General features: G+C 36.5%; 1 protein-coding gene across 2 annotated transcripts in view; it reads left to right on the top strand.

The window, feature by feature from the left end:
* Positions 1-9265, top strand: part of LOC131149445 (protein HIRA) — a 47573-nt gene extending 38308 nt beyond the window's left edge. For both annotated transcript variants that reach the window (XM_058099888.1, XM_058099889.1), the window contains one exon: positions 8401-9265. In XM_058099888.1, the coding sequence (XP_057955871.1) occupies positions 8401-8757 (357 nt within the window). In that variant the 3' untranslated portion in view covers positions 8758-9265. The remainder of the gene's footprint in view (positions 1-8400) is intronic.
* The last annotated feature ends 5672 nt before the right edge of the window (positions 9266-14937 follow it).

The raw sequence follows: 14937 nt of genomic DNA, 5'->3' as shown, positions 1-14937 counted from the left end.
ATTCTTCAGCAAATTGCTTGAAATCTCAAAAGGTCAAGGAATAATCTGCCAGGGGCGCAATTGAAGTGTAGGAAATGTGGTTCATTTGATACCATGGAGTTCAAAATCAGTAGTGTTCCAGAGACTAGAAAATAAACTATCATTTGTGGATACCTTCAATGTTGGGAATCAATTGGATATGGAAGGAGCCTTAGCTGGGAGCTTTGGCTGCAGTCTGATGATGGTGGATGAGAATGTTGGCGGAGAAGTCAGTTGGAAGGAGAGATTTGTTGTCTTGGAGGAATTCCAATTTTAAATTATCCCGAGTTTTGCTGGAAATAAGGGATAATGATTTAAGTGTTTCTGGGGCTGCAAAATCATACTGATGGGCCTTCTCGTATTGGGCCTGTCAGTGCTAAAGAAGTTGGCCCACGGTTTTATAGCGATGAGGGTTTTTGGACTGGTCATTCTTGGGCCCGTTAGTAGGATTGTAAGGCTAGCGCAAATGGATATGAGGAATTGGGTTGGAGTCAAACAGAAGTATGATTGGGCTGTTAAATAGAAGCCACAGACCAAAGATTCAGAACCCATTTTGGCGATTGGAGTATATATATACACCAAAATAGCGTTATTTGGAATTTAAATTATTAAAATAGGGTTGATTTGAAACAACTACAAAATTTGGGCAATATGCAGTGTGAAATGCTAACAGCTCCAGACCTACCTGTCCTAGAACTGGTTCACTTTCTAGTTCATGATTTTTGATAACAAAATGAAGAGCCCACCCACAAACGCTTGGAGGACTACTCTGTCCTTGACGCCATACTTGGGGTTGCCAGAAAATGTCTTGGTCTGCGGCCACAATATCTTTTGGGGCAACTCTTGGTGCAAGTCAAGAGTGGGTGAAATCTACATTAAAATGTTTTAAGGGTGGTCAAACTGGCACTCAAGCTTTGCCCATGAGGAGGCAATCCAAACACTTGTTAAAGAGTGAAGGTGCGAATGGAAGAAGTGTAGTCCCAGAGGCTGGAGCTGGAGCCATTGTGGAAGTTGGAGAGGTTGAAGATCTTGATATGGCATTTTGTGCGGCTGATGTGATTGCCAATTATCTGGGTGCAGGTGGTGGCATTGATCTTGGTGGAGGGAACAAGGTCAAGGACTTCGTAAACGTAGCAGTTGTCAGTGGGGAGTTGAGGACTTTGTCGAGGGTGGTGGCTTGAGGATGATGACACCTGAGATGGAGGAGTTGTGTTGATGGAAGAGACCTTGGCTAGGCTGATGCTAGTTTGTTCTTTCACAGTGCTGATTGAGTTCCTGAGCTTGCTTGGCATGGCTGGTTAAGTGACGATGTGATGGGCTTTTTGAGAATGGCAGCTCTGGACTTTTAAGAGTTGGTGATAGACGATTGTGCATGGAAATTGAAGCATGCAGAAGACGAGTTTAGTTAAATACTTTTTAGGAGGGAGTTGTTATAAGAGAGTGATTGTAGGAGATGGAGATTGAGGGTGAGATGCGCAGGTGAGAGACATTTCATCAAGGGTTGTCCCAAAAAATGTTGTGGCTGCAGACCGAGATGTCGTGTTCTTTGGAAAACTGGAGCATGGTGTGGAGGATAGAGCAGTCCTCCACAATGGGATGCTATTCGGTGGGTGCTGCATTTCATTCTTGAAGGTTGTGGAGGTGAATGGCGTGTGTTGTCCTGAGCCTGTCCTCATCTTCAAGATGCATATTGGCCAAAATTTGTAAATAGTTTCAAATCACCCTTATTTTAGTAGTTTAAATTCCAAATAATGCCATTTTGGTATAGAACTTGTCGAATTTTTGGGAAAAAAAAAAAAAAACTCTAATTGAAGAAGTAGTGGTATATGGAAGGGTCTTTGAAGTGGTTCATGGGTAGGTTGAAGAGTTATGAGGAGGAGTGCCCAGATTTCAAAGGTGATTTGAATAGGGTTGGTGGGAGTAAAGCAAGATTTCTTCTTGATGAGAAACTACTATGTCATAATATTGTCAAACTAAAAGAAGTGAAGACGAGCATTTGAGTTGAAAGAGAGGGAGGCTGTGAAAGCAAAGGGGAAGGAGGTGAGTATGAGGGATGATGGTTTTAATTCTACATCGCCTTGAGAGTTTAGTGAGGAGGACGATGATGGGTTTGACATCATGAGGGGATCAGAAAAAGGTTTGTTACTGGATCATTTAATTGAAAACCATGGTTTTGGAGATGAATTTGGGAATAAGGAAGCTTTTAAAATTAATGAGGCGTCAAGCTCTGATGTTTTGGAATTGTAGGATAATGTGATTTTCTTAAAGTGAGAGGGGTTGACAGTGGACTCTCAGGGGGAATATATGAGAATGGATAGGATGGTGTTCGCTAGTTGAGGGAAGCTGCTGACCATCAAAATGTTGTGGTTGAGGAAGGTTCTCTGGTCATTGTTCTTTTGAATTCACATTCAACTCTTGATGTTACTAAGGGTAGAGTGGGGAGGTGTTTGGATATGTTGCTAGTGATGTCTCTTATAACCGCTCAAGGGGATTCTAGCATTGTGAAAGTTATTCTTCCCATTTCATGTAGTGGGCTTAATTTATTGATTTTATCTATGTGCCAAAGAAAGGTAACTAAAGGGGAAAAGAATATTATCATTTGCCCCCTTCAAGGTGTGAAACATTTGAGATTCACAAGGCCCTTCAGAGGAGATGGGTTTTAAATTGATGAGTCCTTTAATTAAGGAGCTTAAAGTGGTTGTTTACCAAAGACCCCATGAGAGAAGAAGAACAGAGTTGAGAAAGTTTTGAAAAATTTAGAATCTTCAACCGATTATGGGGTGTTTTTTTTTTTTGGAGGGGGGTGGGGGGAGATGGTTTGTTAGAGGGAGTACGATTGTTAAAATACGATTTTAATGAGTTGGAATTTTAGAGGTTTAGGAATTTTTAAGAAAATGGGTATAGTTATTCTCCTGAGGTCCTAATGTTATAGGAAACAAAGTTAGCATGTGTAGATGGGGGCATTGTTAGGGTTTTAAATTAATGAGTCCTTTAGGTAAGGAGCTTTGTTTGGCTGTTTTGCCAAAGATCTGTGATAGAATGAAGAGAGTTGAGAAAATCTTGAAAAACTTAGAAGAAGGGACATTAAGAGGGTTAGGAGATTTTAAGAGAAGGGGCTTGGTTGAGGAAGCATGGGCTAGATATTCTCTTGAGGTCCTAATGTTATAGGAAACAAAGCTAGGATGTGTAGATGGGGGGTAATATTAAGGAAATTTGACCAGATAGAGGTAAAACTTGGGCTATTGTTTTGATGGTATTCATGCTCATTTGGGGCACTCCGGTGGCTAAATTTGTGGGCTGCATTGAGGTTTTTTCTTTTGGTCCTTGTTAATTTTGTTAAAAGTGGAGGATAGGGGGTAGTATGGATTACTTTGGTTTATGGACGTTCAAGAACTACTTTTATATCTCAACTTGGGAGGAATTGGGTGTTGTGTGTGGTTATCCGAAAGGGGCAATTGGAGGTTACTTTAATGTTGTGAGGGATTCTTGTCGGGAGAAGAAGGCTGGGGGGGCAGTTTTCAGCTAGCATGCAGTCTTCTGATAGCTTTGTTAAAGAGTGTGGTTTAAGAGAGATTCAATTTCAAAATGCTTCATTTACGTGGTCAGTAAGAGTGACAGCTAGTAGGTTAGATTGATTTCTACTTACTGAGGAGTGGGATGATGAATTTCTTGATCTCACTCGATAGATTCTATCTAGGTCTGATTAGGATCATTTTCCTGTTTGGTTGGAGTTTTGAAAGGATGGGGCCCTACATTTTATTTTGAGAAAATGTTGAGGTTATGGAGTAGTTGTGATTTTGGTTGGGAAGGATTTAAATTTATGAAGAAGCTAAAAGGGATGAAAGAGGAGCTAAAAAAGTGGAATCTAAAGGTGTGATTGGAGATGTTAAAGTTTTAGAAGGGAGCATTTTGAGTGAGCTAAGTGTGTTTTGAGAGGGGAGAGATTGATGGGCTTTTTGAAGAGGAGAGATTGAGGATCGTTTGAAGAATGAGTTAGAGAGTGTTTTTTAGAGGAGCTAAAGAGTTGGAGGCAAAACACTAAATTTAAATGGGTTAGGGAGGAAGAATGAAATTCTAAATTTTTGTCATTAGGTGGAAAATGGCAAATCAGGCATAATTCTATAAGTGAAAAGGAGTTAAGGAATGGGTTAATAGTCTTTGATGAGAGGATAATAGCAGAACCTTTTGGAAATTTGTTTACTGAGGAAGATTTAGAAAGATCTATAATTGAGGGGTTGGAGTGCAATCCTGTTTCGGACATTTGAAAGTCTTGGTTGGGGAGGCCGTTTTGAGGACGTTAAGACTGTAGTTTCTATTCTTGAGGGGGAATGGCTCCTAGGCCTGATGTATTTAATATAATTTTTTTTTTGAGGTGTTGGGATGTGATTTTATTTATTTATTTATTTTTTGGGCGGAGGGGTGGTGGGGACTTAATGAAGGTTTTTATATGTGTAAATTGGGAGTGTGAATTATACTTTTGTGTATTTAGTGTCAAAGGAATAGGTCAATTGATGTTTCTGATTTTAGGCCAATTAGTTTAGTATCTAGTGTGTATAAGATGATTGCTAAGGTGCTTGCTAATAGGTTTTCTATCTTTAGTGATACTATCTCTCTTGCTCAAAGTGCTTTTGTGTGAGGGAGGCAGATTGTGAACGCTATCTTGGTTCCTAAGACGTAGCAGAAGATGTTCATTATAGGATAAAGAGTGGCATTGTGTTTAAATTGACTTCGAGAAGGCTTATGATAGGGTTAGTTGGGATTTCCTGGATAGGGTGCTTAGGTGTAAATGTTTTGGAGTTAGATGGCAAAGTTTGGTTAAGAGATGCCTGTATAATGTTTATTTTTCGGTTATTATAACTGGGCAGCCTAGAAATTGGTTCTAGTCTTCTAGGGGAGTTAGGCAAGGGGATACGTTATCCCTCTGGCTGTAAATAGTGGGGTTGCAATAGGTATTAAGGTGGGTAAGGACTGATGAGGTTGTAGTGTCAGTTTCAGCTTGCAGATGATACCATTAGTTTCTTAGATGATCATGTTGATTCTATTGTGAATGTTATCATTATTATGCTGATTGTTGAAGTCTTGGGTCTTGGAATTAATCTGGGGAAGAGTGGTGTACTAATGTTAGTCCTGAAAGGATTTTGGAGCTGACTTCCATAGCTGTGCATGGTGTTTTAGAGTGCCCTATGATCTACTTAGGAGTTTCTTTTGGTGCTAAGCCTCACTTATTAGCCTTTTGGGATCCAGTGATGTCTAAGGTTGCAAAGTGGTTCAGTGGTTTGTAAGGAGCTTTGTTTTCTATAGGTGGTAGAATTGCTCTCATTGAAAGCACCTTTTCTACCATTCTACTGTATTATTTCTCTCCTTTTTTAAGGATCCCGGAGATGTACATCAAAAGATGGAGAGTATTATGAGGGATTTCTTTGATCAGGTATAGATTAGAGGAGAGATCATTTGGTTAGGTGGAAGGTGGTTGTGTAGGTCCGAGGAAGAAATTGGATTGGGTCTTGGTAATTTGGTGTCGAAAAACACTTCTTGCTGGTTAATTGGTTGTGGAGGTTTCTCTTGGAGGTGAATTATCTTTGGCATGTAGCAATAAAAAATAAATTTGGCTTGCAAAATTATGGGTGGGTTGCTAATTGGGGTGTTAGAAGCTGATGGAGGACCACCAGTGGAGAACTATAGATGCTTATATTGCTATAGATTTAGAAGCTAGAGTTTTTATTTTAATTTGGTAAAATTTTGGCTATTTAGAATTTTAGTTAATTTAGGGTTATTTTGTGTATTTTAAGTACTTTGGAGTTATTTGGTGTTATTTGTAATGTTGGGTGTACAAATAATGTCTTTTGTATTTTAGTGGTCAGTTATCAATTTGAATTCAGATTTCAAGCCTGGTTCCCCCCCTCCCCCTCTCTCTCATGCAGCCTCTCCCCTCCTTCCTTCTACCTCCTCCCTTCTGTTCTGTTTTGATTTGCTGCTGCTGCTGCTGCTCTCTCTCTCTCTCTCTCGCCTTTCTTATCTAAGTTCTGCTCTAAGTTCTGTCCCTCTGTCTCTTTTGCTAGTTGCAGTCCTTTTTTCTTCTCCCGTTTCTTTCTCCTCCTCCTCCTCCCCCTCCTCCTTTTTGCTTCTCTCTTTCAATTCTCTCCTCCTCTGTGTTTCTTTACTGTCCTACATCTGAAGTGCTTTTGAAAGTCCTTGGTGGCATTCTCAAGTATCTTCTTTTTCTTCAACAAAAATTCAATTACAGAGAGGTAGTCGTGTTGGGTTTTGGGAAGATGTTTGGGTGGTGTTTTTTTTTGTTTTGGGGGGTGGAGGGTGCAAGGGCGTGTGGTAGTGGTTATCTTCTTTGCTTTGCTGATATCATCTTTTCATAATGATGTGATATCCTCATTTCTTGCTGTTGTGAGGGATGCTTTTTCTTGAGACCTTCATTTTAGAAGGGCTTTGAATTATAGAGTGGTGGAGGAGCTGTCTTCTTTACTTGTTTTAGTGGAGGTCTGTCATTTCTCCAGTAGGTCTGATCTTCTGGTCTTTGGACTGTTCGGGGGACTATTCTTGTAAATGATTCTTTTTCTCGTTTTGCTAGGACTGATAAAACCTTTCCTCTATAGCAGGGTCTTTGGTATGTCAAAGTTCCTCCCGAGATCAAGGATTTTGTTTGGTTGGTGGTCCTTAATAGGTTTGACACCAACAATCTGCTGCAGAGTATGAGGCCCTCTACCTCCGTCGCTGGATATGTGTCTCATGTGTGGAAACAGTTCAGAGGATGTGTCTCGCTTGTTTATTCATTCTTCTTTATCTTGGATTTTGTGGAATTCTCTTTTTTTGGGTGCTTGGAGAAATGTGGGTGTCTCCAAAATCTGTGGAAGATCTGTTGGTTATTTCTTCGCTGGTTTTGGGGAAGGGAAGGATGCTATGAGGTTGTGGAGATTTGTTCTATGTACTGTGTTGTGGGGAATTTGGTTGGAAAGAGATGCTAGAAGTTTTTCAGGGAAGAGTTTTTCAGTAGGTTTCTCATTGGTCTTAAGTGCTTGATGTTTTAAGGGTTGCTGTTTTCAGGATACCGCCAGAGATTGGAGTGCTTTATTAAGATGATGTTTTATTTTCTGTTTTCTTGTGGAAGAGGACTATTCTTTCTTTTCTGTATCTTTTTCTCCCTCTGCTATTTGATATAGTTTACCTTTTTCAATAATAATAATAAATTTTGCTTATTCCTAGTGGTCTACGATGAAGGTTTATTAATTTGGGTGATTAATGGAAAGGTATAAATAAAGACTTTTATGTGATCTTGACTTAGAAAAGGCTTTTGAATTGGTCAAATCCATATATCACACCCACTTTGATAAGAGTTGTCATGCATGTATCCGACACCAAAAACATGTACATGGTTATAAATATATTTTTGATTTTGGAGACTTTTTGTGTTCCTTATTATCTTCAGCATGCTTTAGACACAGCAATAGTACTTTTATTCTATTCTTGAAAAATTATAATTCTAGAGAAACAATAATCACAATGTTAACAAAAATATGAAGACTTTGTCAGCATCTACTATGGAATATAGAATTTCCATTTTATGTACAAAAAGGAATAAACATATGCCTCTATATTGGGATTTTTTTTTAATATGTAGTGTTTTGTAAATGTTACAAACTTAATGCTTGTCATAAATTATTTATTTACTTGTATTATTCTATGTTCCTTAATTACGAACTTGCTGTGTCATCTAAGATTTTCCATGTACTCATATTTATGTCATGCTTCCCTTGTCCGTGTCCATGCTTCATTGGATGGAATATATAGTGTATGGAATGTAAAATTAGTAATTATAAGTGGGTAATAGTTGGTTCTTGTGGATAGGAGATATATAAAATGTCACTATTTATGGGTGATACTGCACATAAGATAAAATGGATAAGTGCTTTTGATTTGTAACACAGTTGTAGAATACCTAATGAGTTGAGAGGAAAACTCAAGACATACTTTTTTATGTGCAAGCATGTGGGTCTGTGACTTTGGCCATTAAGAAAATGCATTTTCAGTGGATGAATGTTGCTGAAATGAAGTGGCTGGGAGGGAGGGTATAGGTAGTGAAAAATAAGCAAGAACAAATAAAATGTAATTTAATAAAAATAACACCCTCAAACCTAGGTGCATGGGCATGAACTTTAGAAGCCATTTATGGTGCTGACTCTTGACAAGGACACCAAAAGATGGAACCATAGGCAAGGAGAGGCATGAGAGAATAGCATGCCGACTTGTGATTCTGAGGCCAGAATCACCTCTATAGTTGGGACAAAGTCTTGATCTTTTTGTGTTTCAGGTTTTCTTATTTGCTTTTCGTTCTATAATTTTTAAAACCCTAATGGGGTCTGCACTCTGCAGGGAATGAAGAAGCACAAACTCCTGCGTGAAGATATTCTTCCAGCCATGGCATCAAATAGGAAAGTCCAGCGGCTGCTCAATGAGTTCATGGATCTCCTGTCTGAATATGAGTGCATAGAAACTAATCTAGATAACAAAACTGACCCACCACCGTCATCCCGACCTGCAACGGATCAAATGGACTCTAACCTACCAGCAACAGATCAAAAGGACTCCAGCCTGCCAGTGGAAGATCAGGCAGATGGCCCCTCATTGGCAAGAGATCGAATAGATTTGGCAACAGATCTAGAAAATTCAGATTCACGGGCAGTGGATCCAGTAAATGTAATCCCTCCTGCAAAAGACACATGTTCTTGAAATTTGCACCTCTTTAGAGATAATGCTGGATGTAAAGCATACCTGCACATAAAGTTGCTGACATGGACGCAGGAATGTACCTTGTTCTATACTTCATTTGCTGTCTTAATGGTCTTCTCAGAAAATTCTTCCTCCTGGAATGCTTGCAAGTAAAAAGTTTGCATTTTAAGGAATTCTTCTCTCTTATTGCCTTTCCCAGAAAATCTCCAGGACATCTTACAGTAATTCCCTTCTCAATCAGCAGCAAATATTGATTTTAGGAGTCTAATCAAGATGGTGGGTCTTGTTTCTTGTACAATGTCTAGTATGACTTCTGTTGATCAATGTGAGCTAGCTTTTCTCCCCAAAATTATCATGTCAAAGATTTTAGGTTCGGATTTTGTTACACTTGTTTTTTTGGCACATTGTCTTTTTGTGCATAGGACTGTCTGTCCAAAGCTCACATTGTAACACATCTGATATGTAGATTCTTGTGATTATTAGTATTTTGCGTTGACTGCTGGATTTACGTTCCCAAGTTCATTCTTCAGCATTGCTTCATTCTCTCCTGGTTTTGTTTTTGCTGGTGGATCGCGAAACGTAACTTATTTATAGACAACACAAAGGTTGCTTCCAATAACCAAGAGTTAATGTTTAGCTTCCAACAATTAGAATCAATTCAATATAATGACAAATATAAATTTAGTATAATAAAACCAAGTCATATTTGCTTTCAACTTGATTAAAACATTAGACAACTTTAAATTTAAATTTTAAGTATTGAAAACTTTTGCCAGTACAAATGCATCCGGACAATACGAGAAAAATTATTTCTAAGAGCTAAAACCATATTTGATGCAAAATACAATTTATATTTGAACTTGCAGCCTATGGGAACATAAAAGAGAAATTATTCAAAGAAGATTAGTTACAAAAAAGCATTAAATACAAAGAAATACAAAGTCAACATAATTTAAAAATCATTCAATCATAAAATTCAACACATAATCTTTAAAAATCATTTTTTAGTAAATAAACTATAGTAATTTGAATATAAACAAAAATTAATTTATTTTCTAAGTTTTCCTGCAGTAAATACAAAAGAAGTCGGGTGAGAATGCTTCTATAGACATTACTTATGAAATTTCTAACGCCGCTTCTCATGAAACTACTTACAAATGCTTCTCAAAATACTTTTATGCAAATTTAATTTCTTAAACAAATGATGCAACTAAAAGATATAGACTCAATTCCTAAATATATTCAAAAGATAGAATGATCTTTTCAAGCAAACTCAACTAAAAATCATTTGAATAACAAAGGCTCTCAAGATAATTTAATATTAAAACTAGTGTGTTGGAAATCATAAAAACAAACTGGCAAGCATACAAGGTATTTCAATGGAATCAATTATCAAATAAAAATACGATTTAAATTATAAAAGGGCAAAAATTCAGAAATATTTATTAAGTGACTTTTATTTTTTCTTTCCAAATTTTAAAATAATTCATGAAAATTTTTATTTTAATTATTTTTTAAATTTAAAGTAATAAATTTTAATTAAAAAATATGTATAAAATGAATGATTTAATGCACAAAAGGTAATTTTGCATATTAAAGTATTCTAGTAAAATGCCAAAACAACCGAAACAACAGAATATGGTTTTTTAGTTTGTTTGAGAACAACTGGAATCTGGCGATAGAAATAGAAATTGGTAAATGTAAACAAATATATTGTCATAGTTTATTTTTTTATTATATAAAAATAAAAATAGAATGACAAATGATACCAAACATAGGCTGCAAATGAGTTGAGTTTTACTATGCTCAAGTTTATATAATTAAATTTTTTAGTGTACTGTTAGTTTTGTTGTAATCCCAAGAGGGGGAGGGGGTGAATTGGTATTTAAAAAAATTTCTTCCCTAGGTCACTAAACTAGTAGCAGTATTGCACAAACTTAGGGTCAATCTAGTGCGGACAAAATAAATCATTATATATTTAGTAGAAATTAAACTGCATAAATAATCTAATTAAGCATGTACAATAAAGTAGTAAAGAGAGACGACGCTATAAATGTTATCGAGGTTCGACAAATTGCCTATGTGGGCCTTAACTCACAAGCATAAGGATTACACTAAGGCTCACTTCACGGGTGGAGCGGCACCTAAATACAACCAGGCCAATTAGCACAGGGATGACCTTAACCTTTACAACCAATCCTTCCGGGTTGGATTACCGCCCCCTTAGGTCACGCCTGAAATACAGTAGTATTTCAATACAAGATGCGTACAAATATAATACTTCTTAATCAAAAGCAGATTTGCACCAGTAATAATCAGCACACACCAATAATGTAAGAACAATAAACTTAATGGCGCATGTGTGCAATCAACACTCAGAATAATGATTATCTCAAATCAAGCACAAGAGTATATCAATCAAGCTTATCTTTGAAACTATGTAAAGATAAAATCTCAATCATAGTTTAGGATTTCAAAGATTGGTACAAATAGAAATTTAGAATATCTCAAAAAGAATAATTTTCTCAATTTCAAAGCACAAGGAGATATTCAAATATGAGCTTGTAAAAATATTTTTGCACACACAAAAATACAAGCCCAATGAGTCTTGCAATAATAATGCAAAGAATCACTTAACTATAAGATTTTTCCTAACTAAAGATTTATTAGATGAAATCAAGGGGAAAAATCTTTGCTTAACCCTCGATCAAAAATCAATTATGTGATACACAAACAAGGGTTCTTAGTACAATAGAGCAATGAATAAACACTCACATAACTTTGATTTCTCAAAAGAATGATAGTATATGAGTGTACGGGGTTTGTATAAGGAAATAGGGCTTAGAAAATTTTAGAGGATTTTTGCCTAATCTATTTGCTAATTACCTACTAATTAGAGCAAATGAGCCCCTATATATAGACTAGGTTAAAACTATAACTGATGAGGATATTTAGGGTATTATTAAATTTGTTTTAAAACCATTTAAGAAAATTAACCTTGTTTAACTTAAAATAACCATGGTAAAAATTAAAACAACCCGAGAGCTTCGGGCGCTTGACTTGTGGTTCGGTTGCTCGAACAGACACAATAGGAAAAGTGACTTTTCAAGGTTCGGGTGCCTGAATAAAAAGATGATCTACTGAACCGAGGCAATTTTCCAAGAGACCGAAGTTCGGTCGCTCGCTATCAAGTTCGGTAGCTTGAGGTAGTTTTGAACGTTAGAGTTCGGGCTGCCGAGTTGGTGGAAAAAGTAAGAATATGAATGTTCGGTTGACCGAGAACGGTGATGCCCTTTTCGGTTCGGTCGCTCGAAGTCTGGTTAATTGTTTGACCTTTCAACGATTCTGTTGCCTGAGGCAATTTAATTTGCCTAGATTGGTCGCCCGAAACCCTTGTGATTTAGTCCTTTAAGTTCTGATTTAATTTAGTTGATTCCCCTGATATTATATGTGATGTTGGGGAAAATTTTACGTGTAAGTGCAAGGACCTAAGGTCTTTCTATGGTCTTTTGAGCTTATTGCTTCTACATGGATGATATGCAGTAATTATTACAGACCTTTTCTTATATTACTACTACAGACCTGAATAAGACATAATATAAATTGCAACAAAAATGAATCTTCCGGGTCTTTAGTCTTTAAGTCTTCATATGCCATCAAGTGATCTTGTTGATATGAACGTGCACACAAACTTGATAGATATTAAATGCCTGAGTATTTGTCATAATCAAAACATGGTATGATCTCTAAGGTCAACATTCTTGCCCTTTTTGATGATGACAAATATATCATGCAAAAGTGGGTATAACCTAGAAAGGCTCCCCCTGACAATATGCACAATGAGAATTTTTAAAGATTTATAAGATCAAATATTTTTCAACAGTACCCAATTTTGTGCCTCTTCTCCCCCTTTTGGTAACAACAAAAAGGGCTATGATAAACATAAAGTGCATAGACATAGACATTGAGTATGAATCATTTGAATATAAGATATGGTTGGGAAAGGTTTTTAGAAATTTTGGTTGCATGCCGTTTGAAAATAGGAATTTTTCCAAAAATACCTGTATAGAAAGGATCCGATTGAGTTTTAAATTAACAATTTATCCACAACTACCAACTTAAATAGTTCAGTATGATCAGGACAGAAAACATTAATATAACCATCAGCATGCAAGATTTTCCAAAAACACATACAAACTCATAAAGTATAAAGCAATGATATAATTAAAGTTTAGAACTGTATGTTTTCTATGTTAAGAAGCTCCCCTTAAGTTTGTGCACTCTATCAAAAATCTAGGAGGCATCTCTACTATGTATTAGACCAAGCTGACGTTTAATCTGTATGAACCTATCTTCCTGAAGTGGTTTGGTGAAGATATCGGCCCACTGCTCATTTGTACACACAAACTCAAGTGCCACATCCCCTTTCTGTACATTATCACGAATGAAATGATGTCTAATCTTAATATGTTTGGTTCATGAATGTGAGATAGGATTTTTAGATATATTAATTGCACTAGTATTATCACATTTAATTGGAACCATATCATAGTGCAATCCAAATTCACAAGTTGTTGTTTCATATAGAGCGTTTGAGCATAGCAACTCCCAGCTACAATATATTCTGCTTCGGCTGTGGATAAGGCAATAGAGTTTTGTTTCTTGGAGAAACAGAGATTGTCCTAAACAATGACAAGTGCCGCTAATACTCTTCCTATTAATCTTACTATCGGCAAAGTCCGCATTAGTATAATTAACAATCTCAAATGTGGTATGCTTAAGGTATCGTAAGCCTAATTCAACAGTTCCAACAAGGTACCTAAAAATTCATTTGACTGCTAATAGATGAGATTCCTTAGGAGCAACTTTAAACCTAACACACATGCACTTGCTAAACAAGATATCAGGCCGACTAGTAGTGAGGTATAGGAGGCTGCCTATCATGCTACGATATAACTTCACATCAACAGGGATGCCTTGCTCATATTTATCAAGTTTTGTGGAAGAACTCATAGGGGTACCAAGAAATTTACCACCTTCCATATTAAATTTTTTGAGCAAATCCCTAACATATTTAGATTGGCATATAAAGGTTACATGCTTAACTTGTTTGATTTGAAGACCTAGGAAGAAACTCAGTTCACCCATCATGCTCATTTCAAATTTACTTTGCATGCATTTGAAAAACTCATTACACAAGTCATCAATAGTTGCTCCAAAAATAATATCAATATAAATCGAACAAGGAGCATATCATCAATTTTAGATTTGATGAAAAGTGTAGTATCAATTTTGCCACGGCTAAACCTATTCTCGAGCAGAAAATCACTAAGCCTCTCATACCAAGCTCTAGGAGCTTGTTTGAATCCATACAAGGCTTTGGACAACCAGTATACATGATCAGGATATTTATAATTTTCAAAATCGGGTGGTTGTTCTACATATACCTCTTCATTTATATAGCTATTTAAGAAGACACTTTTAACATCCATTTGATACAATTTAAAGTTCTTAGAAGCGGCATAGGCAAGTAAGATACTCCCTGGGCAATTAGTCTAACTTTATTTCTGGTTACTACCCCATTCTCATCCTTCTTGTTTCTATACACCCATTTAGTTCAAATAATAGTATGATCATTTGGCCTAGGAACTAGGGTCCATACTTTGATTCTTTCAAATTGGTTGAACTCTTCCTGCATAGACATTACCCAAGACTCATCTTCAATGGCTTCCTTAATATTTTTGGGCTCTTCCTGAGATAAGAAAGCAAAATGACTAACTAGGTTTCTTAAGGAAGACTGGGTGGCTACACCACATGAAGGTTCACCTATAATCTGATCTAAAGGATGGTTCCTAATGAATTTCCAATCCCTACGCAGTTCTTGAACCTCACTTTCAACTTTATCATTTTCAATTTATTTATCATTTGCTTCTGAGTTGATATCCACATTATTTTCAATAGATAGCTTATCTAATCCTTTTTTTTTTTTTATATCAATATCATCTTCATCATCTCTTTTAGAAAATAGATTAGATTCATCAAACACAAGGTGAATAGATTCAATAACGGTTAATGTTCTTTTATTAAAAACTCTATATGCTTTACTGTTAAGTGAATAACCTAGGAAAATACCATCATTAGATTTAGAGTCAAATTTTCCTAGGTGCTTATTATCTCTGA

This window comes from Malania oleifera, chromosome 2 (assembly GCF_029873635.1).
Source record: "Malania oleifera isolate guangnan ecotype guangnan chromosome 2, ASM2987363v1, whole genome shotgun sequence".
NCBI lineage: Eukaryota > Viridiplantae > Streptophyta > Magnoliopsida > Santalales > Ximeniaceae > Malania > Malania oleifera.
The sequence above is the reverse complement of the archived record's forward strand: the minus strand, read 5'-3'. Positions and strand labels throughout refer to the sequence as shown.